This window comes from Fomitiporia mediterranea (assembly GCF_000271605.1).
Source record: "Fomitiporia mediterranea MF3/22 unplaced genomic scaffold FOMMEscaffold_14, whole genome shotgun sequence".
Lineage (NCBI taxonomy): Eukaryota > Fungi > Basidiomycota > Agaricomycetes > Hymenochaetales > Hymenochaetaceae > Fomitiporia > Fomitiporia mediterranea.
This window is the reverse complement of record NW_006760399.1, coordinates 1,243,962-1,263,756: the sequence shown is the minus strand read 5'-3', so window position 1 is coordinate 1,263,756 and position 19,795 is coordinate 1,243,962. Positions and strand designations below refer to the sequence as shown.

Genomic DNA, 19,795 nt, shown 5'->3' with positions numbered 1-19,795 from the left:
GGGGTGCAATCTTCGTGCGATTTGATGTGCTCTCTTTTGCACACGTTGAGGGGACAGAGAGACAGACAATTGGGAATGGTTGCACTGAGTCTGAATCTGGAACCCTGAAAGGGAGGTCATGTGATGCGCTATGACATAATCTGTGGCTGTCCTGGCACTCTCAAGCCTGGCACTTTAGCGCGTCTTGCTGCCGACGACCTGCCAACGATCTCACTCATCTGTCTCTCTTCCCCAACGACGTTTCTGCCACCGCAAGCATCAGTAGCAAGCCTAGATCTTATTCTACTAGCACCCAGACTCTCTGTAGACTCCAATTTCTGCTGCATACAGCCACCCAGTTAGCGCAGCCATCTGTGAATTGCGCCCGTAACTCACGACTTGTACGACCACCACGCAGTTTCCTTGCTCTGACGACTATCTATAATGGAGAATTATGCAAAAATCGAGAAGGTTGGAGAGGGTGAGTCGCACTTGTTTTGATAGGCCGTGACTTTATGAACATACTCATCATGTGGCACCAGGCACGTACGGTGTAGTATACAAGGCACGGGATGTAAATACTGGGAGAGTGGTAGCACTCAAGAAGATAAGGCTCGAGGCAGAAGACGAAGGTGTTCCCAGCACGGCCATCCGCGAGATCAGTCTTCTCAAGGAACTCAAAGACGAGAATATTGTGCGGTCAGTGCAAGTTTCGCGGGAACCAAGACATTCTTGAGTTGCATATACTGACATACAAGGACAATCCTATTTATTCTAGCCTACTCGAAATTGTGCACGCCGACCAGAAACTATATCTCGTTTTCGAGTTCCTTGACATGGACTTGAAGCGGTACATTGATCACGGCAACCAGCATGGTTCTCCCATTACACTTGATACCGTCAAGGTAATTATTCGCGTCACTTCACTTGACTTATTTCTCCTTTATTGTGTTCATTCCGACGCGTATCCGGGGTTTGTGAATAACTCAAAGAAACATCATGCCGGCCCTGTGTCCCGAATATGTCCTTTCACACAGACAGAACTCGGCTTTAGACGGCGGGGGTCGGCGCTTCGCTTGCCTCATTTTGTTTTCCGATGCTCCATTCCTCAGGATCCAGACGTGATCACTCCTTCAATTTATACTGTCGGCCGTGTCTCGGACCGTGATTGTGTATTTCATATCGAGGTACACCTTCACGCGGACCGCCAAGAAGGGCGAGCGCGATTTATGCAGACGCGCACGTGACCGCTTTTGTCCAATTCTAAATGATGACCTGCCTTCATGTTCTGACGATACAAATCTACCACAGAAATTCACGTACCAACTGACTTCGGGTCTGCTGTACTGTCATGCTCATCGAATACTTCATCGTGACTTAAAGCCGCAAAATTTGCTCATCGATAAGGACGACAATCTCAAGCTCGCAGATTTCGGATTAGCTCGAGCGTTTGGTATCCCTTTAAGAACGTACACGCACGAGGTGTGTATATCTTTCCAGTTCTCTGGGCTTGTGTTTTTTCGCCCATTAGTATGAGGCATTCGTGCTCGATTGAGCACCTGCCAGAGGTTTAGTTAATCGGCTATCGGATTTCAGTACGATCCGATGGTCTTCCCTCTTGCAGCTTTTTTCTCTCAGTGATGAGACCTTAACTGAATACTTCGTTCCACTTGTGTTACATTGGTTTGACAGGTTGTTACATTATGGTATCGCGCACCTGAGGTCTTGCTTGGCTCGCGACATTATTCAACCGCCATTGATATGTGGTCGGTCGGGTGCATTTTTGCTGAAATGGTCTTGCGAGGATCGCCTCTTTTCCCAGGTGACTCAGAAATCGATCAAATTTTCAAAATTTTCAAGTACGTTTACGTCCTTGTCTCTTGTTGACGGAAATAACTTATGTCGACTATGTTTCAGACTCTTGGGCACTCCGAATGAAGAAACCTGGCCGGGCGTCAGTCAATTACCGGACTACAAGGCGACATTCCCGCAATGGTCCGCTCAGAGCCTTTCACAGCATGTATCTCACCTTGATTCAGCAGGCGTCGACTTCTTACACGTGCGTCCAAAATTAATATTCTGATTCCCTTCTCCCCTTCCACCTGCCGCGTAGACTCGCTCTTCTCTCGATCCATGCATCGCTTGTAATTAATATTCATGACCTGAGGCTGACGATCCATACGGTACAGAGCACATTAATTTACGATACTGCTCGACGTATTTCCGGTGAGTCCGTCACCTGAAAATTTTGATCGTCTACTAATAGATCCTATTGTTCCATTTAATAATTCTATAGCCAAGCGAGCACTTAAACATCCTTACTTTAAGGACTACACGCCATGACGTGTTCGATTCCGTAGTCGCAATCCCTTCCGCATTCACACCTTCATATCAACGTACTCGCATAATTCGCTGTAGTCGCTCCAGATCGCAATTGATATGTATAACATCATCATCGCTCTCGTTTCTGACCCGGTTCGCTCACGACTGGTTTGTTTGCACTCGTGCCATTTACAGTTTTCTTTTTTCCCCTTTACTCCGTTGTCTGCTACGTCTTGTCATGTCTCCAGTACGAGTTCCTGTCCTGATGATTCCGATGCCCCTGAATCTTTTAATGTAATGAACTACCACGAATTCAAGAACTTCAATTTCCCTTGTGCTGTCTTATTAAGATCCGTTCTACATGCCGTACACAATTAAAATTAAATAATAAAATGAACGGGTTCTCACTCCAAGATTGCGGTAAATGAGTAAGACGCTTGCCCCGATACAGTGTGCACGGATTGCGAATGCACGTTCACTAAGTGCTTTGTCAAAACCCATTTGCATTGAATGCCCTTTTCGCCGTGTTGTAACCTAAGGACATGCCGACTTCAACTAGCTAGCATAGGACCTCACCAGAAGCAACTTCAGAAGCAGAGAAAGAAAGAACGTGTACGGCTAACAGCACCTAGCCTAGAAAGATTCCTTTCATTGGGGACAAATAGTTCCGCGGTTAGTACGGGGTGAGAAGTCGAGCCTTGGAACGTTGGTACGAACGTTGGGACCGGCATCTGACGGATGGCCCCTTCTTAGAGTCAGACTGGGCTGGCCAACGCCATGGACGAGCGTCAAAATGGTTAAACATGTTAAGCATAACACGTTTCTTAACTTTCAGCCTGCTTCTGTCAACTTCCCGCACCTTGTGTCCCTCCTGTTTCAAATTCATGCGCCACGCATCTGAGATAGTTTGAGTAACGACTGTGCAAAGAGGGCTTGTGTTTACTAGCAGCCTGCAATAGCGAATTTTGCTCAGGAGAATCCGGGGGTTCGTTGTTACTCACCGGTGGGGTAGAAGAAGGTTATCAACTCAAAAAACACGAGCACAACCTGGTCATGAGTTAGCATGCAAAGCTTGCGTTTTCTTCGTCGGCATCTTAGTCTTAGCCGAAAACATTCCAGAGTGCGAAGACATATCGCTGACCTAATTCTGGGATCACAGAAAGGAAGCCTGGAGTGACAAACTGGAGAAGAAAGTAGGGGGCCGGGGTAACATGAGGAGTGGACGTGCAATGCTTCTCGCTCGGATACTGCGGATGGTGGTAATCGATGGCTAGAACACACCCAGAAGAGCCACAGCGGCTTTGGGGGGTTCCAACCAATCCTATGACCGACGAATCACATCCTACATCACCCAGAGAGTAGGACCACTCGAATCGCCTCCTCGCCTTCATTTGTGAATTGAGAACCCGAAAAGGGAACAGCCCTTTAGGAAGTTTGGCGAAAGGAGAAATTCCAATTATGTTGCCAGGATTTTAAGCACAATGAGAGCATGAATGACGTGGTACACTTATGCCGGGATAAGGCCTTTATCCGGATTTCCCGAGGCGCAAAGCAGTAAGATGCATAAGATTAGGCACTTTCTCGTTTCTTGACCGTCAAATCGATGGACATTATCAAGTCGTCCGTGCGCGATCGAGTCATCTCCGTGGGGTTCTAGACAGACCATCCAATTCATATTGTGCGATTGTGCACAGTCTAGATGCGCTCCACTTTCAGGAAACAGCAGGATTTCACTCAGGAAAGCTCCTCTCTTCTCGGACTGAAGCACTTTAGCCAGTTCCGGCAGTCGGATTAGCAGAATGGAATTTGAGTTGGGGCCAGTATGTAAGGATCATTCATCCAAAGCCGGAAAACGCCAGATCTAAAACGTGTCTTTCCACAACAACCCTAGTCATGGCTCCATACAGAGCATTCTGTGAAGAACAAGAGGGGACGATAAGCTTCAGATTAACCTCAGTACCCAACAATTGCGCAGCGAGAGAGGCTTCCATAAACATGCTGACTCGCAGAAGACTGTTGCACTTCCCCGCTGTGCTTTCTGGGAGTTATGAGTAGAACATTGGCTGGGTGGAATGATTCCGCACAATACATGAAGAGGCTAAGGATTCCGGGGTTGGATCGGGCCCAGTAACTGCTGAACGAACCGAAGCAAGCGCAAGCGGAAAGCGACCGAATCGTGGGCACCGAGTCTCTGAGTCTTGGTATCGTGATCAACTTGCTATGGAATAGTCCGGGATCAAGGCCACCTTGGAGTAGTCGGGTTTCAATTGAGCGTATCCGTTTCTCTTCTTGAAAGGATACGCATGCATATCCGAGTCTGCTGCCACTCGGTCCAACATGAGAACCAGCTTCTAGTAAATTGTACTTTATCACGCTGGTGCGACCATCGCAGTCGCAATTCATAGATCCCTGGCCTTTATGAGCATGAGAATGCGTCTATCTCTCATCGATCTGGCAAGACGGTGAGGAGCAGGATGAGGAGAGAAGGAAAAGTTCAAACTCACAAGTGCCTTGGAAGGGTAGTCCGTATGTGGAATGTGTGAACAATTACGTAATTAAGTTGTTGTCCTCGTCACGTCGCGACGCGCTTTTCAACTTGCTTTGCTTTATTCCCTTTCTCCCCTCTATCCAGGAAAGTGTGAAAGCATCTTCAACGCAACGTGCCTGATTTATTTGGAGACGATAATACTGCAATCAAAGTTGGCTGGATAACGTTCTAGCAGAGAGCAAATGAATAACGATACGAGATGTTCAACGACCAATTGGCGCGATTGGCACAGTCAGTAAATTCGAATAGTGCCGAGGTCTGTCTTCGCAGAATAAAGGTGGTCAAGGGTCGTGTGACACTCAAAACGGAATGAACCTCTACAGCGTTAGGTGGATCCTCGGGAGGGCATATGGCCAGGATAACTATGAATATTCTTCTGGCCTATCGGAGTTCAACACCAAGTCATCGCGTTGCACCTGTGTGGGCTCGCCTGCTAGCCCCTATCAATTCTTTCGATTTTTCCATCCAGGCAATACGTGTACTAGAAACTCTTGCAGTTGTGAGTTGGTTTACACTGAAAACTCATTTCTTAATTCGGCGCTTAACTTCAATTTTTTTTCTGCACGCGTGATGCCTGCTCGCGGTGCGCCACTCGATGAGTCAGTCTTAATATGACTTCTCCCTTCACATTGGAGAATTATATGCTCATGGGAAAACTGCCACTGAATACCGGCAAAGTGCGAGCAAGGCGACCGGTTTTTCCTCCGACGGCTCACACATCTTTATGTTCCTGGCTCGACGCCGAGTAATATTACTTGTGAAGGTTCGGTTCTCTCATTGAGCTCGGTGATTTGCCTTTACGTTTTGCGACGCTTGAGATATGGAAATTCTTTCGTCGAATTCAAGGCATTTGTATGTCACCGATCTTGAGCCGCAATTCTGCGAAGCTAAGCCCGGGCTTCTTGATCAAGGTAGAACTGAAACCGAAAGCTCTTCTTGAGGATTCATGGTACGGATTTCCATTACTCGACGTTGCCTGTGAATTCTGGGGATCTCAGCAGACATTTCGCAACCTGCCGCTTGCCTTCTAGCCATGTCGACTCGTTTACCTTCCAAATTTGGCCTTCCTTTGATCGACGAAATTTCTTTCTTTGGTGATGCTAACGAATGGAAGGTTAGGTCCAGACTGCAAGTGACCCCATCCCTGTTTTCTGTTATCTGGGCTTCTTCCTTACGATCCGACACCATCGACATCGATATCGCAGCGGTGATGTCGAATGCGCCGCTGCATTCGCCTTGCTCTGGTTGGAGGAAGGGTCAGTGAAGTGTGACCACCGTTAGATCGCGATCGATCAAGATCCGCCGAGAGCAGTATAAGACCCAGCCTAGTCTGATTATCTTCAACCTACACCCCATCCTCTCTTCATCTTCGCCCTTCATTCGTGTCAAACTGTGGATATCAAGGCGACATGGTGCGTTGTTGCCTGCGATTCCACATCCTCTCGCCTCTGTCTTGCTGAATATTTCAATTGCATGTAGGGAGTAACGATTGAGACAATCGCACCTGGTGACGGCAAGAATTTCCCCAAGAAAGGAGGTACGCTTAAAAGCGCTACACTTGATACATCGATACCTTGTCCTCAACGTGGATGTGTGCAGACACCGTAACAATTCACTACATCGGGACACTGGAAGATGGCACCAAGTTTGATTCGAGCGTAGATCGGTATGTCTTACCCTCCAGCTCTCATGACGTCTCCTGAACCTTCTGCCGTCGCACGTCTGCACAGTCAAAAACCGTTCCAAACGGAGATCGGCATCGGTAAGGTAATAAAGGGCTGGGATGAGGGTGCGATCTCACATCTGTGCTCGATACGACTGTTGCATTTACGATAATCACTTCATCAGGCGTCCCACAATTATCACTTCAACAGAAGGCGATTTTGACGTGTACTCCTGATTACGTGCGTATCGTCACCGTCGCCAGTGCTCTCTCCCCACTTATTGTTTCATATAGGCATATGGTTCTCGCGGTTTCCCCCCGATAATTCCGCCAAATTCTACTCTGAAATTTGAGGTGCAGCTGTTGAGTATTAACTGAGACGAAGCAGCTGTTCATTGGATGCGGCGGTGATTAGAGTTGATACGCATTCCCCATTCTGTTCCTCTCTTCACACTTGACGTCACTTCTTGTGCTGCTTGAGCAGCAGCTTCATCACGGCATCCTCTTATGTTCTTGTAGCATTTTATGTACTTATCATTTACTGGCACTTGCGAGAGACGAAGTATACTCGAACAGACTCGTATGTAGGTAGGCAGGCAGATTTTACTGTGGACTTTGGCATTCCTCTTGTGGCCTTGGGTGAGGCGTTAGGTTACTAGCCCTAGTTGTCGTTACTATCCATCGATTCACTTCAAGTTCTACATGCGGTTGCAGCCTTGATGCACTTTCTTTCCGAAGGTCTCGACTTACACGAGAATTTGGCACATGCATGACGAAGCTCCGGGAGAAAAGGACGCAAACTATCTTGGAAGCTCTTGAATATATCTGGCTGGGTCGTCATCGATAGTGCACAAGGGACAAGAGACGAAGAACGACAGTATGGCTCGAGTAAGCAATTGTTCAAAACGGGGTCAAAGAGTGTTTGAACCTCAGAATTTTGGCTTGATTCCGGAGAAGTTCCATGTCCGAAGTTAGTGTACCCGTTGTGTATTATTGTATTTGCATTTATAGCAAGCTCTGTTCTGCAGACAGCAATTGTAAGTTACAGTTCCGAATGCAGTCAGCTTTGGCGTAGTCTCGATCAGCGTCATGCTCCCACATGCCCTATATTATTAATACAACTCAAATCGACTGCCACTTTTGAGTTTTTGACTTCACAGAGCAGGGAAATGAAATGTTATGAGGATTAACCCTTAACTTTGTTTTTGGCATACTTTGAGTGGGGTATTCAATGCCATGGAGAGCGCCAATTCACACTACCAACCGGAGGAACTACTTAGGTACATCCGGATGAACCATTTCGACTTCTGTTCGGGCTTCCGATAATGGCACCTTGGGCTCTTTCAGCGCCTCATCGATGTTCGGTATTCCGAGTGCGATGCAATCCATTCCTCACCGGCGTCAGGTGAGATGTACTGCAACAATAAGCTTTAGCTTATTCTAAGTTGGACAATACTGATCTTCTTTTACCACAAGCGAATTTGGCGGATCAATTATAAGTTTATACCAATATAATTTCGTTGTAGTAAAGCTCTGCGAATTTTTTACTTTCGGTGAATAAGAAAGACAATGCTTATAAGCTGTTCTAGGATGAGGGAGGTAAATGCAGAAAAACCTTATCAACAGTCTTTACAAATATGAGTACCTCAAGCTGGGGCATGAAACTTTGTACATGTGAAATGATCAACCTTATGAACTGTGTCTGTGTGATATACATCGAATTGACGGGATAAACATAACCCACTAGGCAAATTCGATATCGCTTGTCAACTCAGAGCGCATCCTATAGCTCGTTCCTTCGTTGTGCCCTTGTTCAGCTGCCTCTTTTAGGTGGACTAAAAGTCTACTTCCGAGGAGACAGAGGAGTGATGGGCTTCCAAGATCTCCTATCACGGCTGCCAAGTAAGCGTTCGGAATCTTAATTCGTGTCTCTATGACATTAAATGTGCAACACGCAACAGCACTAACTAGAATCAGCATGAGATCACTACAGCAGGGAGCGACAACATACAGAAGAAAATAAATGAATTGATCCAGAATAAGAACTTTGACAAGGGCGAGTCCTTGAAGGCCAGCTGTCAACTTCCAGTAATCTGTAGCTTTGTATATCGCTAGAATCATGAGGAGCAGCCCGTAAGCAACTGGTACAATCCTGCTAGATATCAATGCTTGTTGGTTATTCGGCAGTCACATTTCTCACCAATCAACTAGCTCCAACTGCCATGGTACATATCCATCAACAAGGCAGACGTAAATATTTTGGGCAAAGCTCCCCAGTGTAACTAGAATGGATATCAGCTTTTAAGGCTACATTAGACACAGGCAAGCCTAACCTTTCTGGAATATATTAAGATATATTAATGTCCCAAGTCGCAGGGCTCCTTCCAGCGCCAATATAGCCTTAAGGAATAAAGATAGGACCTTGTCTACAGACAATCAGGTCATTTCTTTCAGGATATGCTTCACCTACCGTGGCCGTAAAGTGCAAGGACTCGAAGCATAAGGATGTCTGAAGTAATATGAACTAATGATTCTTGTCTGGAAATTGAGAACTCACAATCAACCAGGATGACGGTGAACCAGTCTTCCCATCCATCAAAATCAATGCGATGTAAACAAAGCTGACGCATACGTACTTGCAATGTTCTGTGACCATAGAGCAAAATTGCCTAGAAAATGTCACTCGCGTCCATGATATTCCCGACAGTTACCACTCACATCTGTGCATACAGTTATTAACATTGCGATATTAGAGCAGAGCAAGAGGCTCACTTTGGCAGATTCGCATCATACGAAGACCCTTACCGGGTTGCAAATGAATAAACTCGCTCGCTTATACAAACTAATGCCAAAATCGAAGCTGCTTACAGGAGAGAAATGCGATTGCACCAAAAAGCCCAATGTACCGATTCTATTAATGTCTCAATCATGCTGGCAATCATAGTAAGAATTATAACTGACCAGGAAGTAGACAATGTTGACCTTTCTCGTCGGTGAAGGCTTATCAATTGTTATCATGAGTTCTGCAACGACTGGGCTCGTTTGAATACACACCCAAAAATACCTGATCTGAAAATTTGAGATTAATTATGTTCGTATACGATAGCCAGAATATATTGGCGATCCAACCTCCTTATCCATTGTAGTAACTGTAATAGAGTACTTGATTTCGGTTTTTGATAGTCAATAAGATCGATCCGAGTTGCACTCACTAGTATCGTAAACCAAGATTGTGGCGATCGCAACTCGAAAATTTTGTAGAATGGTAATTTCGGAGACACGAAGCGGCGCAACGCTAGGATCTATGGGTTCGACATACGTTCTGGACGAGAGGAACGTTCTGTGCAGCGCCATGATAATCTGGAGTTTCGTACGTCGAACAGATGAAGATTTATGGAAGAGGTTGACCTATTTATTATACGTGGCAGTCCTTAGGACAAACATATATCATCAAGTATTGCTGGGGTAGATTGAGTTTAACGGTGCAGGTCAGAGGTGTCAGATGAAACATTGTGGAGTGAATTGAAATCAACTTCTTCACTCCCTATCACATATTTATCAAAGAAGCTATGTTTCCCAGAAAGTCCACTGCTTCATGGATGCTTGAAGTTTATCACCGCAATCGTGTAAACAATGTTCCTAAGTTCTGCTGCACATCGAATCGTTGACCAACATAAATTGAGTGACTTCCGGGCGGGAAGCGCCCATTCCGATAATCTCCTATAAGGAGGCGTATCAATGGGGATCACAAAAGCACATGCCCCTTCAACGAACTTGCTCGCTGTTGGCATCACTTTGCAAAGTTATTCCTATCAGAGTCAAGCATGAGCGCTCATCAATGCATCAAAAATCCATAAAGTCATTTGTTTTCACACGCTTGCATTCGTACGCCAGAACAGCTATTTGATGTCGGAACGAACAAGATAGTGTTGGCTGGGTTATAGACCTGAAGAAACAGTAAACGTTGTGGCCATCGGGTTTTCAAGCTTGCGAAGGCAAATGGTATCGGCTGCTGGAAAGCACGGCATTTTAAAAATCACCTTTTGATGGTTGACCCTATTGTAAGTCATACCAAACGTATTGTCAGAGATGTGAAATCGTTATGTTTTGCACTTAAAGTATAGTATTCTAGATGTCCATGATATTCGGTAAAATAAGTCCAAGTCGACGCATACAAGATGCAGCCTAAAATTAGAGTAAGCTCAAGTTACTGGCGAGATTGGCAAGGGTTTGTTAACCTAGATTAATTCACAGTCGCTGGGACTGGGACACAACAAATGCAAGACATAGCCACAGGCTACTAACATCGGCGACGGGTCACTTTGCTCTCACTATTATTGCCTATCTTCCAAGTTTACTTTCTTGGCGAGATCCTTCTCTGCGGGACTTAGAGTGAAAAATGACTCTTTTTGCCGCTGTAACCATCTCCGAGGCTACGGATATAAATGAAAATAATTCTGTTGAAGTATACGACTCTACTCACCGGCACAAAAACATGATCTTGCTCGCCGAAATCATGGAAAAACACGGCATAGATTAAGCTAGCTGATCAACATTTATGTGAGTGCTTGCCAGCGATGTGACATATCAGCCCTAAATACTCACTGGGAACGAGAACAACACGCAATAAGGATGCCGTAGAAAACAGCCAACGTGGACGAGGGTCTACTGGGCCGCCGCTCGGAAGAGACGAGTTTTTACCGCCACTTTCTTGAGGCTGGACGTTCTGTTCTGAAGTGTATCTTCGTATCCACCTTTTCCGTGTGCATTGCCGGCTTAAATGAGACGGCTGGAAGCAAGCATGCCTTGGAAATGAGCGTTGCATGATGAGTTTCTCAGTCATCTTCAGCGAGAAATCAGTATCGTCACGTGCTCTCCACCTCATCCTGATTCCTGACCTGACTAACCAAGACCGTATCTCTGCAGTCAACTTTCGTTATCCTCGTCTTCGCCGGCTTCTGGTCTTTGACCTATTTAATCGGTATCAAGCCTCACTGTATAAGATTAGGATCTTTGATACTGCAGAAGGGAGCGTCCTGACCATCTGGTCAGCGTTTGGTAGCTGACATGTGTCAAACAATTCACGTTAACTTCTGTGGGCAAACCGACGGAAATCCATGCAATTAAGAATGCGGATTAAAAATTACAGCTATATCAAAGAAATAAATCAGATTGAAATCATTAAGGTTTCGGCGTTTTGTAAAGACGAAGCACTTACCTTTATCAGCGCAACAACTAAGTATGCGACTTCCTCGCCTTTGCTCTCTTTTACTCACGTAACTATCCTTTCCAAAAGCAAAACTAGAAAAACTTGCTCATATTTCTATTTGAACACAACCAGATTTTCTTGAAAGAGAAATACCAACGTTCGGGGTTTGAAAACTTCAAGTTAGGTCGGCCAGAGCTCGTCGCATTGTTACTTTGCACCTACGGAGACTTACTGCGTCACTTTGCACTTCGTATTCTCCATATATGCCTCTCAAAATGGGAGGGTGCCTACTCTTGGTGTGACCTGGTAAAAATGTCGATTGCGATAGATTTTTCTTCTTTGCCTTGTCCAACTGAGGTCCCGTGTCAGTTACCCTAGTTCCCTCCCGAGGCCGCACAATGCTACGGGCGAAGCATTCACTACCACCTCTTGGTGGTAAGCTCAGGAAGAGGCAGCGGACACCTTCTCCGCCACCACCACCTCCACTTCCGCCGCTTCTACGGAGACGCACAACACCCAATATTGAACCCGCTCTTCCACCTTTAGACGAGAAGGTTAGGAAGAGATTGCGAAGTCTGTCGCCTCCATCTGTTGATCCTCTGGAGGACAATATGCCTCAGGTGGAGCACTCGCAGCCGCGTCGTGGAGGGTCGAGTAAGAAGAGGAGGCGGTCAAAATCGCCACAGTCGCCACCTCCGTTATCCCGCATGCCATCGTCGAAATACCGCCCAGGAAATGTGGACGTACCTGATGCTGTCCTTCCTCGGCGTTACAAACGACATGCCGTTTTACTTGACGATCTGGACTTTGATGAGCTCAAGTCATATTCATTCGATTCTTCCAGGTCTTCAAGTTCCTCCAGATCTTCCAAGTCTTCCACCTCCCTACGACCTTCCTCCGAGTTTCCTAGACGTGATGGGCAAACATCGTACGCTGGTAGCCGGACTCCCCGATTCTATCTCGAAAGTATACGCAATCTGATATCCAGGTTCCTTCGTCGGACAAAGCATGACAATCGAAGAAGCTACGCAAATAAACGGAGGGGATTCCTTGCATCTATGATTCGAGATTGGATGAACAAGAGGAGAAAGAAGCGATGGACTGAAGCAGGGAGGGATAATAAAGAGGATATACGAATTTTCTATCCACTTTTCGAGCGTGAGTCCATGACCCATGTCTTGTTTCAATCTTCTTTTTCTTACAGCATGCATTCTCCAGTCATTGACCAACGATACAGAGGAGGTCGCCTTTACTACAGGGAAGAGTCGATAAATTCCTACGCTTATCATAGAGTAAAATGTAGGATTGTTACTGCATAACCGAACATACGAAAGAGCTGACCCTTTGTGAATAGTCAAGCACATCTGGCGAACTGCTTCTGTGCTAGATCTCGATCTCTACTTAGCCGCAAAAGAAATGCAGTACGAGCTAGAATTCGAAGACGCGGCACGTAACGACGACAGATTCCTCGAACTCTTTCGACGTAAGTCCGCATTCCGCTTTCTTACGTTCCGAATGGAACTCAAGTATTGCTTTCGGAATATGTAGTAATTGAAAGGAAGTATGGCAATGCCAGGGTGATGTACAAAATAGACAGATTCGGCCGAAGACACGTTAAAGGTTCGTCTCGTTTTCCAGATCCCGTATTACCAAAAGTCTCACGAAACCATGCACAGTCGAACATTCTATTTGCGGCTTCCGTGTATGTGATAGCACCGTGCAGAATGCTATCGACCGATTGTGTCATCTCTACCAATATGAAATTGGAGTTCGGCAGGACAGGAAGTTGAAGCGCTGGCGCAACATCTTTGATGGTTCGTACCGTTTCCCCTCGCTTGAACTCTCCGACATAAGCGACTGAGAATCAAAACTGTGTGTAGCAATCGAACTGTACTTTCCGGACAGCAAGTTATTCTACAAGCAGATCACTAACGGCATATGGCACGCGGTGGGTGAGTTAGGTCTCGCATATAAGATCACAATAATTCGCATGCTAATAACACCTCACACAGTCATGCACGAAGTTGATGGAGATATAGCTAGTGGGAGTAGCTATACTCTCGATTATGCCCTCAAGCAACTATCGAACGAGTTAGTTGATGCTGTTGAGGATCTCCAGAAGAACCACAGAGCAGTTGGTCGGTGGCGATGTTAAACTGGAATGGAATGCTGCATTCACTGTATTTTCACTTGAAGGAGTTGCTTTCTAATTTACGTATGCGGAACGATGATGGTCAACTTACCTTCGCTTCCTAATCAGCTCGATTCTTATCCATGATTGGTTATCTTAATAATGAGAATTTGTAGAAGAAATAGAACATTGTTAACGTACATCTAGTCTACGGCAAGACAACCGCTTGCGACTTGAACGAAGCGACACATCGTCAACTATGATGAGTTCTATGCAAAGGAACGCTGGAAGGGAAAGCTCATCACTAAAATTTCTACGTCGAATTACGTTCCAGGAATTGCAATTGCCTCTCCAATGCAGCAGCAACTTCAGCAGCTTTCGGGCGCCGGGCAGGCTCCTCTTCAACACAGCTTTCAATAAGCAGCCTGTACCATCCAGGTGTTGCAGGATTGTCCTTCTGCCAAAGATCACTGCGTCCTTGTGTGGTGGGTCCACCACGCGACGAGTTAGTACTGGCCGCCGAATCTCGACGCGCGGTACTATAAATATCAGGGAAACCATCAAAATTCTCTTCTGCGAGCGCCCACAGAACCATCCCAAGGTTTGCCACGTCAAGCGCTGTGCCGATTTCGTACGTCGGCCTTCGTAAACGTTCAGGGGCAGCCCATCTCTTTGAGTAACGCATTCCAGTTGGCGAAGCGGCTCCACGCAGACCGGCGAAAACTAGGTAAGTGTCCCGACAGCTTGAAGACGTTGCAGAACCAGAAACGAGAACATTTCGCGGGTTTAAGTTGCGTAAAGTAAGCGGGCCGGCTGCCACGTTCCCATCATGCAGCGTCGCAACACCGCGGGCGAGTTGAGCGGCCCAGCGAAGTTTATCTTTCCATTCTGGTTGGCGAGGAAAGACAGTACTTCCAATCTCACCACTTTCTGGTCGCGAAACTGGAAACTGACGTCCGTTACTGAAGACCTCCTCGATACTTCCATACGGTTCAAAGGGTGAAAGAAACCCGCGCAAACGATTGCGCGGATCAATTACAACGGCTGAGAGTTTCAAAATACGACCGTTCCCACCGGCGTTGAGTGGTGATTGTAGAAGTATTCCGATCTCATGACTCGTTACATCAGTGTCTCTCCCGGTCCGCTTGAAAGCAAAGACGCCCTCACGTCCCTTCCAGTGTACTCTGTCAATACCTGCGGATAGCCCGAATCTGCCAGCCAGGCCGATCCGCTTAAGGTCTGCAATCTGTACCGTAGGCGGATGAAGCGAGGATAACGAACGTGGGACGTTGGAAAGAGGAAAGACGAGCTCATCCTCTTCACTGGTGGAAAACGTCAACTTTGAATCTGATTCCGTCCGGATCACGACCCTTGTTGCTGTGATATAGAAACGCTCAACGTATGGAAGCGCCTTTTGAGCGAGCTCTAATAGCTCGAACTCAACGTTTGCGCGCTTCTCTTGTAAAATGTCACCCTCGCTGTCAAATGCATCGAGTATACGGTTCTCTACTGCATCCCTGACATGTGTGTTCCGCACCAGGCAAAGAACGAGTACGTCGGAAGCCTTGTCATCGTAGGAATCAAGGACAGTTCCATAGTGAATCAACGCAAGAACGTGCGGGTGGCGCGTGTGAGGCTTGCAGGTGAGCCGTCTGAGTGAAAGTCTTCGACGAGCACGTTCTGCAATACACAAATGGTGGTATTGTTAGGACATATGCATATTGCCGGAGGCGGGTCCAGGGAAAGCTCACCTTCCTGGCTCAACGGACCTGCATGTATAAGAGTGGAATAAGCGTCAAGTCTGACATCATATACTACGCACATACGGCTGGAAGCAGTGGACGCCTTTACCCACATATTCATTTTGTAACAAATCTATTAACGAAGAAGTGGTGTTGTGGAGAAGAGAAAGGAGCAGGACTGTTGTAGTTCAAAATGCTAGGTCAAAAGGCTTTCAATGGCGGATGCAAATACATCAATGTGATTTCAGGGACAAGGATCTGCCAGAGGCTGGGCAGGAAGCTCTCTTTTATAGTTTCAAGGCAGGAGAGAAGTACATCTCCTAAGCGGCACAATGACCCTGGGATGAGCATACGCCCTCCATAATGACTGCAAGACGGAATGCCGGGTGCCACGGACAGGCACGATGTGGTCTTCGGGTATATTTTGTGAAAGCGGACGGCTGAGCGAAAAGGTCACCTCGAAAGATGGGGTAGCCAAACCTCCGGAGTTGAAGGAAGGGTCACCGCGTTGCACTCAACTCGCGCTAATCTGTCTTCTTGCAGAAGTTCTCAAGAAATTCGACTTACGAATGCTTCGCATCACGAGGTGCCCCTCGCATTCCGAGGTGCCTTTGACCTTCAGGCTGACAGCCATCAAGGCGTCTACTCGCAGGTTGTCCGACTCGGTAGATGAACTGAATTGCTTACGATAATACGCCTTGATTTGTTTCTTTCCATTACTGTCCGAAGCTATGAACGCAATAGTTTCGTCATCAGAAAATGCTAACATGAGTAGTCTGTCCCTGTCTTACTTTGACAAGAATATCATCATAAGCCCGAACCTGACGCATTCCCGGATGAATATAGGATAGGGGTATTCAGTTGCCTAGGTTTACTTTCTCATTTTACGTCTTACTCACAATACACCCGCCTCGTCTCAATATAAGCGGTTAGGACGGGAAGACGAGTCGTCTGAAAGCAGGCAAGAATAGGAACCCGCAATCGAGAAATGAATGGCTCCGCAAATTAAACCTGTATGAGGAATGCCAGGTACGGGTTCTAAAACAAGTCTATCGTAGATATCAAACGGGACTCGAACATACGATAAGTTCTTCGCGTCGCGAGAAAACGTGCGACGGAGGCTTATTGTGCCGAACTTTATTTTGAAAACTCTAATAACCGCGATCCCTTAAACAAACCAGAGATGTGGTAAATTTCACATCTATCATACGAAAACGGTTCTGAACTCATCATTATATGTACATCAGTAAACCATTGTGACGTAGGTCAAGTTCGTCAAGATGCATGTGGCGTTTGATCTGTAGAGAAGTTAGTTAAAGATAACTATGTGTTCAGAAGCGTCCTACCAAGTCCAAGGATGAGCGCTAGGCTTGTGAGGTACAAACCGCTATCTGCAGTACGCTGGAGGCCTCGTGTTTGCGTCGAGTTTGAAAAAAAAAGGGAACAATAGACTAAACGGGGAATAAATGAGATCAGTATGTAAACGAAGGGCGAGAATGGACGGCACGAAGACGAAGGCTCTACCTTCGCGCTCCAGAATTTCACCAGTATACCCGGATTCAAGGACGGAGGCCTCAATCGAGGGCCTTCTTGAGAATGTACTTCTTCGGACTTCATTACATGGTGTTTATTTTGATGCCATAACTGTACAGTTGGGCTCAAATACGTATTATGGGTTTGATAATGTGAATCCAGAAACCATACATTACTCACTTTTACTGGTGCACACTCTCAGGTTGTTAAGAATGTAGTATCCAATATTATCTGCAACTACTAGTGTCAATCTCAAGTACCAGTTGAGGTAGAAGAGGTCAGTTGAGTCTGCAAGGTACAGACACCAAGAGGGGTCAAGAGTGAGAAGGAATAGGTAGATCTGAGCAGAATGTACAAGTTCTGAAGGTGACAATTAACAAGACAAGAGTAGTGCAGAACAACAAAGCTGCACTTCAGAACAAGGCAATACAAGACAAGACAAGGCAAGATGGAATGTTAACTGAGGAGACTGTCAAACTACACACTAAGAGTTACAGTAGAGAGTAACTTGATTGCTTGAAAGTACAAATTACATGAGGGTATTTATAGAAATTATGAGTCCTTTGTAGCTACTAGTCCTTTGTAAACAAATCCACCACTGTCTCCTTTGTATCAACCCATCCAGGACTCCAGATCTGAGTCCCCTTTGTATTGATCAACCAGCCATCTAAAGGCTCAGAGTCTTGCCTTTGTGAATTAGAACTAGAGTCCAGAACCCAACTAGTCTGAGTTGAGTGACCAAGACTATTGTGTGGGCAATGATGATGTAATCGAAGGATTGCTGACATGAGGATGATGCAACTTTGATGTGACTGAGCCCTTCTGATCAGAACATATTGGAACATACATGTTGTGTAAGCATAACATCTCCCAGGTGTTTTAGAATGTGACTGTCCCCAGTCACACCTGAGGGTGTAAATTTGCAAACTGGTGCACTTCATGTTTCAATCTTCTGCTTCTTTTCAAGTTTGTCCTTCTTCTTCAACCATGTCATTGTTACAAGAAGTGAATCAGGTCTACAACCAAGTGTAGGCCCTTACCTAAAGGATGTAGGAGTTGCTACAGTGTGCAAGGACAGTGGATCAGCTATTAGCAGTAACAGAGTGGAGGGCAGAACTGGTACAGTTGTAGGTAAGTTCTTGGACATTGTATTGTCTCTAGGTCTTCTGACAAGACAGTACAGTCAGATTGGGATACACTCACTGTATCAAGTGTACAGGCCAGCTTTGTGCTTGCCACACCACAGCAGCTCATGCTTTAACTCAAAACATAGGTGTTGCAAATCAATGTAGAGTACAGTAGCTGCAAGGATGCTCTGATTGGCAAACCACTTCAAGGGCATGAAGATACTATAGCTGTTAACAAACCAAGCATTACTCCTCTGACAAAGCAGGTAGTAGAGGTCATAGTTCTAAGGCTGTCTAATGTGGTTAGGCACACTGTCCAGGATGCTGAGACAGGTGCTCCTATGGGTGAACCAGACGTTCTGCTGGGTTCTGAGCTAGAGCATGAGTTGTCTGTATACTGAGCACACAAGTAGGATCAAACACTAGATAATGAGAGGTTGGACATGCTCCTTTGTGAGTAGTAAGGAGTGCAACCAGGCTGTCAGAATGATGAGGAGGACAACTTGAGCAGTACATAGTTCCTTCTTTACTTATTGATGATTTGACTGACTACTACCAGTCACTTGATCTAGATACAGATTACATATATTTGGGCAGGAGACATTCTGTGTTGTACATATTAGACTTCCACAAGACAGACTGGGTAGTAGAGGAGGTTGAAAACAGGTAGGTTGAGTTGCAGTTCCAGAACAGTTCTCTAGTGCCAGAGTCAGTGCTAGACAGTGGCCTGACACCTTTAATGAGTCAGAGGTGCAGTAGCTGTGTCTGTCAGCACATAGTATACATTCAAGAGTATGGTGAGACAATTGCATACTCAGTATGTAAGAAGAGTAAGATCTGTTGCTCTCTCACAAAGACTGGTAAGGTGGCAAGGGATATACAGTTGAGGCAGGAGAGGACAATAGTAACAAACCTGTACCCTGTGGCTAGGCTGTCAAGGGTGTGTCTGGAGGATCTGAGTAAGTTGTTCTAAGATCAATACTAATAGCTTTTGAAGACAACATTCTTCTAGGTGAACTCTTGAAACACTTGTTGGACAATAGTGAGTTCTAAGAGGATCTGGAGCTCAAATGCAAGCTTTGTGTCCTTGGAAGGCAGGTGGCTGTCTATTGTACAATGTTGGATACAACAATACAGAATGTAGAGTAGTTACAGGCTAGGATGGGCACAAAGGCAAGGTGTTGGAAGGATGGACAGAAGGATGGATAGAATTAGACATTCTGTTCAGAACAACTGAACTAGCATAGGTGAGACAGTCAACATAAAAGCTGCCTGTAGAAGTAGCCAAATATAATCCCCCCTCTATAGTTTTGAATAGTATTTTCCATATGTTCATAACAATGTGTAATGTTACTAAAGCATGAGTGTGATAATTGTAAGGTAATAAGAGTGACTCAGCATTGATAGGTAAACAACAGAGGCAAGGCCATATGTATACTGAAAGTAAGGCAAACTAACAGAACAAGAACAGAACAAGAACAGAACAAGTATGGAACAAAACTGAAAAAGAAACAGAACAAAAATAGAACCAAAATAGAACA

At 45.8% G+C, this 19,795-nt stretch overlaps 7 protein-coding genes across 7 annotated transcripts; 3 read left to right on the top strand and 4 right to left on the bottom strand.

Moving 5' to 3' along the window:
• The first annotated feature begins 206 nt into the window (after window positions 1-206).
• On the top strand, window positions 207-2,705 carry FOMMEDRAFT_170797 (Pkinase-domain-containing protein). Its single transcript, XM_007270816.1, has 8 exons — window positions 207-460; window positions 522-678; window positions 758-884; window positions 1,291-1,461; window positions 1,672-1,838; window positions 1,897-2,038; window positions 2,169-2,205; window positions 2,276-2,705. Exons 1-8 carry the CDS (start codon window positions 424-426, stop codon window positions 2,320-2,322), a joined length of 885 nt encoding a protein of 294 aa, XP_007270878.1. The 5' UTR covers window positions 207-423; the 3' UTR covers window positions 2,323-2,705.
• Window positions 2,706-4,399: 1,694 nt separating this feature from the next.
• FOMMEDRAFT_161263 (uncharacterized protein) lies at window positions 4,400-4,640 on the bottom strand (the record flags this gene model as incomplete). Its single annotated transcript, XM_007270815.1, has 2 exons — window positions 4,400-4,498; window positions 4,548-4,640. The coding sequence occupies 2 exons, from the start codon at window positions 4,638-4,640 to the stop codon at window positions 4,400-4,402; spliced, it is 192 nt and encodes a 63-aa protein (XP_007270877.1).
• Window positions 4,641-5,071: 431 nt separating this feature from the next.
• Window positions 5,072-7,248, top strand: FOMMEDRAFT_113633 (peptidyl-prolyl cis-trans isomerase). The gene is made up of 8 exons (XM_007270814.1): window positions 5,072-5,105; window positions 5,173-5,348; window positions 5,454-6,261; window positions 6,329-6,386; window positions 6,449-6,515; window positions 6,580-6,638; window positions 6,698-6,753; window positions 6,807-7,248. The coding sequence occupies exons 3-8, from the start codon at window positions 6,259-6,261 to the stop codon at window positions 6,888-6,890; spliced, it is 327 nt and encodes a 108-aa protein (XP_007270876.1). The 5' UTR covers window positions 5,072-5,105; window positions 5,173-5,348; window positions 5,454-6,258; the 3' UTR covers window positions 6,891-7,248.
• Window positions 7,249-8,255: 1,007 nt separating this feature from the next.
• On the bottom strand, window positions 8,256-9,142 carry FOMMEDRAFT_161261 (uncharacterized protein; the record flags this gene model as incomplete). The annotated part of the gene is made up of 6 exons (XM_007270813.1): window positions 8,256-8,475; window positions 8,524-8,664; window positions 8,713-8,794; window positions 8,846-8,938; window positions 8,983-9,021; window positions 9,070-9,142. 6 exons carry the CDS (start codon window positions 9,140-9,142, stop codon window positions 8,256-8,258), a joined length of 648 nt encoding a protein of 215 aa, XP_007270875.1.
• Window positions 9,143-10,664: 1,522 nt separating this feature from the next.
• On the bottom strand, window positions 10,665-11,556 carry FOMMEDRAFT_170795 (uncharacterized protein; the record flags this gene model as incomplete). The annotated part of the gene is made up of 6 exons (XM_007270812.1): window positions 10,665-10,697; window positions 10,751-10,945; window positions 10,996-11,057; window positions 11,118-11,355; window positions 11,411-11,482; window positions 11,533-11,556. 5 exons carry the CDS (start codon window positions 11,554-11,556, stop codon window positions 10,847-10,849), a joined length of 495 nt encoding a protein of 164 aa, XP_007270874.1. The 3' UTR covers window positions 10,665-10,697; window positions 10,751-10,846.
• A 563-nt stretch (window positions 11,557-12,119) lies between these two features.
• On the top strand, window positions 12,120-13,977 carry FOMMEDRAFT_161259 (uncharacterized protein; the record flags this gene model as incomplete). The annotated part of the gene is made up of 8 exons (XM_007270811.1): window positions 12,120-12,879; window positions 12,940-13,020; window positions 13,076-13,204; window positions 13,270-13,341; window positions 13,398-13,535; window positions 13,602-13,673; window positions 13,734-13,855; window positions 13,918-13,977. The coding sequence occupies 8 exons, from the start codon at window positions 12,120-12,122 to the stop codon at window positions 13,975-13,977; spliced, it is 1,434 nt and encodes a 477-aa protein (XP_007270873.1).
• A 188-nt stretch (window positions 13,978-14,165) lies between these two features.
• On the bottom strand, window positions 14,166-15,715 carry FOMMEDRAFT_31572 (uncharacterized protein; the record flags this gene model as incomplete). The annotated part of the gene is made up of 3 exons (XM_007270627.1): window positions 14,166-15,532; window positions 15,604-15,621; window positions 15,679-15,715. 3 exons carry the CDS (start codon window positions 15,713-15,715, stop codon window positions 14,166-14,168), a joined length of 1,422 nt encoding a protein of 473 aa, XP_007270689.1.
• Window positions 15,716-19,795: the final 4,080 nt, after the last annotated feature.

What these genes read in the sequence shown, in the direction of transcription:
- FOMMEDRAFT_170797 (XM_007270816.1), top strand. Translation starts at nt 424, where the DNA reads ATGGAGAATTATGCAAAAATCGAGAAGGTTGGAGAGG. An exon ending in TAAGAACGTACACGCACGAG is followed by an intron (nt 1,462 to 1,671) that starts GTGTGTATATCT and finishes TTGGTTTGACAG; the next exon opens with GTTGTTACATTATGGTATCG. An exon ending in CAGGCGTCGACTTCTTACAC is followed by an intron (nt 2,039 to 2,168) that starts GTGCGTCCAAAA and finishes CATACGGTACAG; the next exon opens with AGCACATTAATTTACGATAC.
- FOMMEDRAFT_113633 (XM_007270814.1), top strand. An exon ending in TTTGATTCGAGCGTAGATCG is followed by an intron (nt 6,516 to 6,579) that starts GTATGTCTTACC and finishes ACGTCTGCACAG; the next exon opens with TCAAAAACCGTTCCAAACGG. An exon ending in AATAAAGGGCTGGGATGAGG is followed by an intron (nt 6,639 to 6,697) that starts GTGCGATCTCAC and finishes TCACTTCATCAG; the next exon opens with GCGTCCCACAATTATCACTT.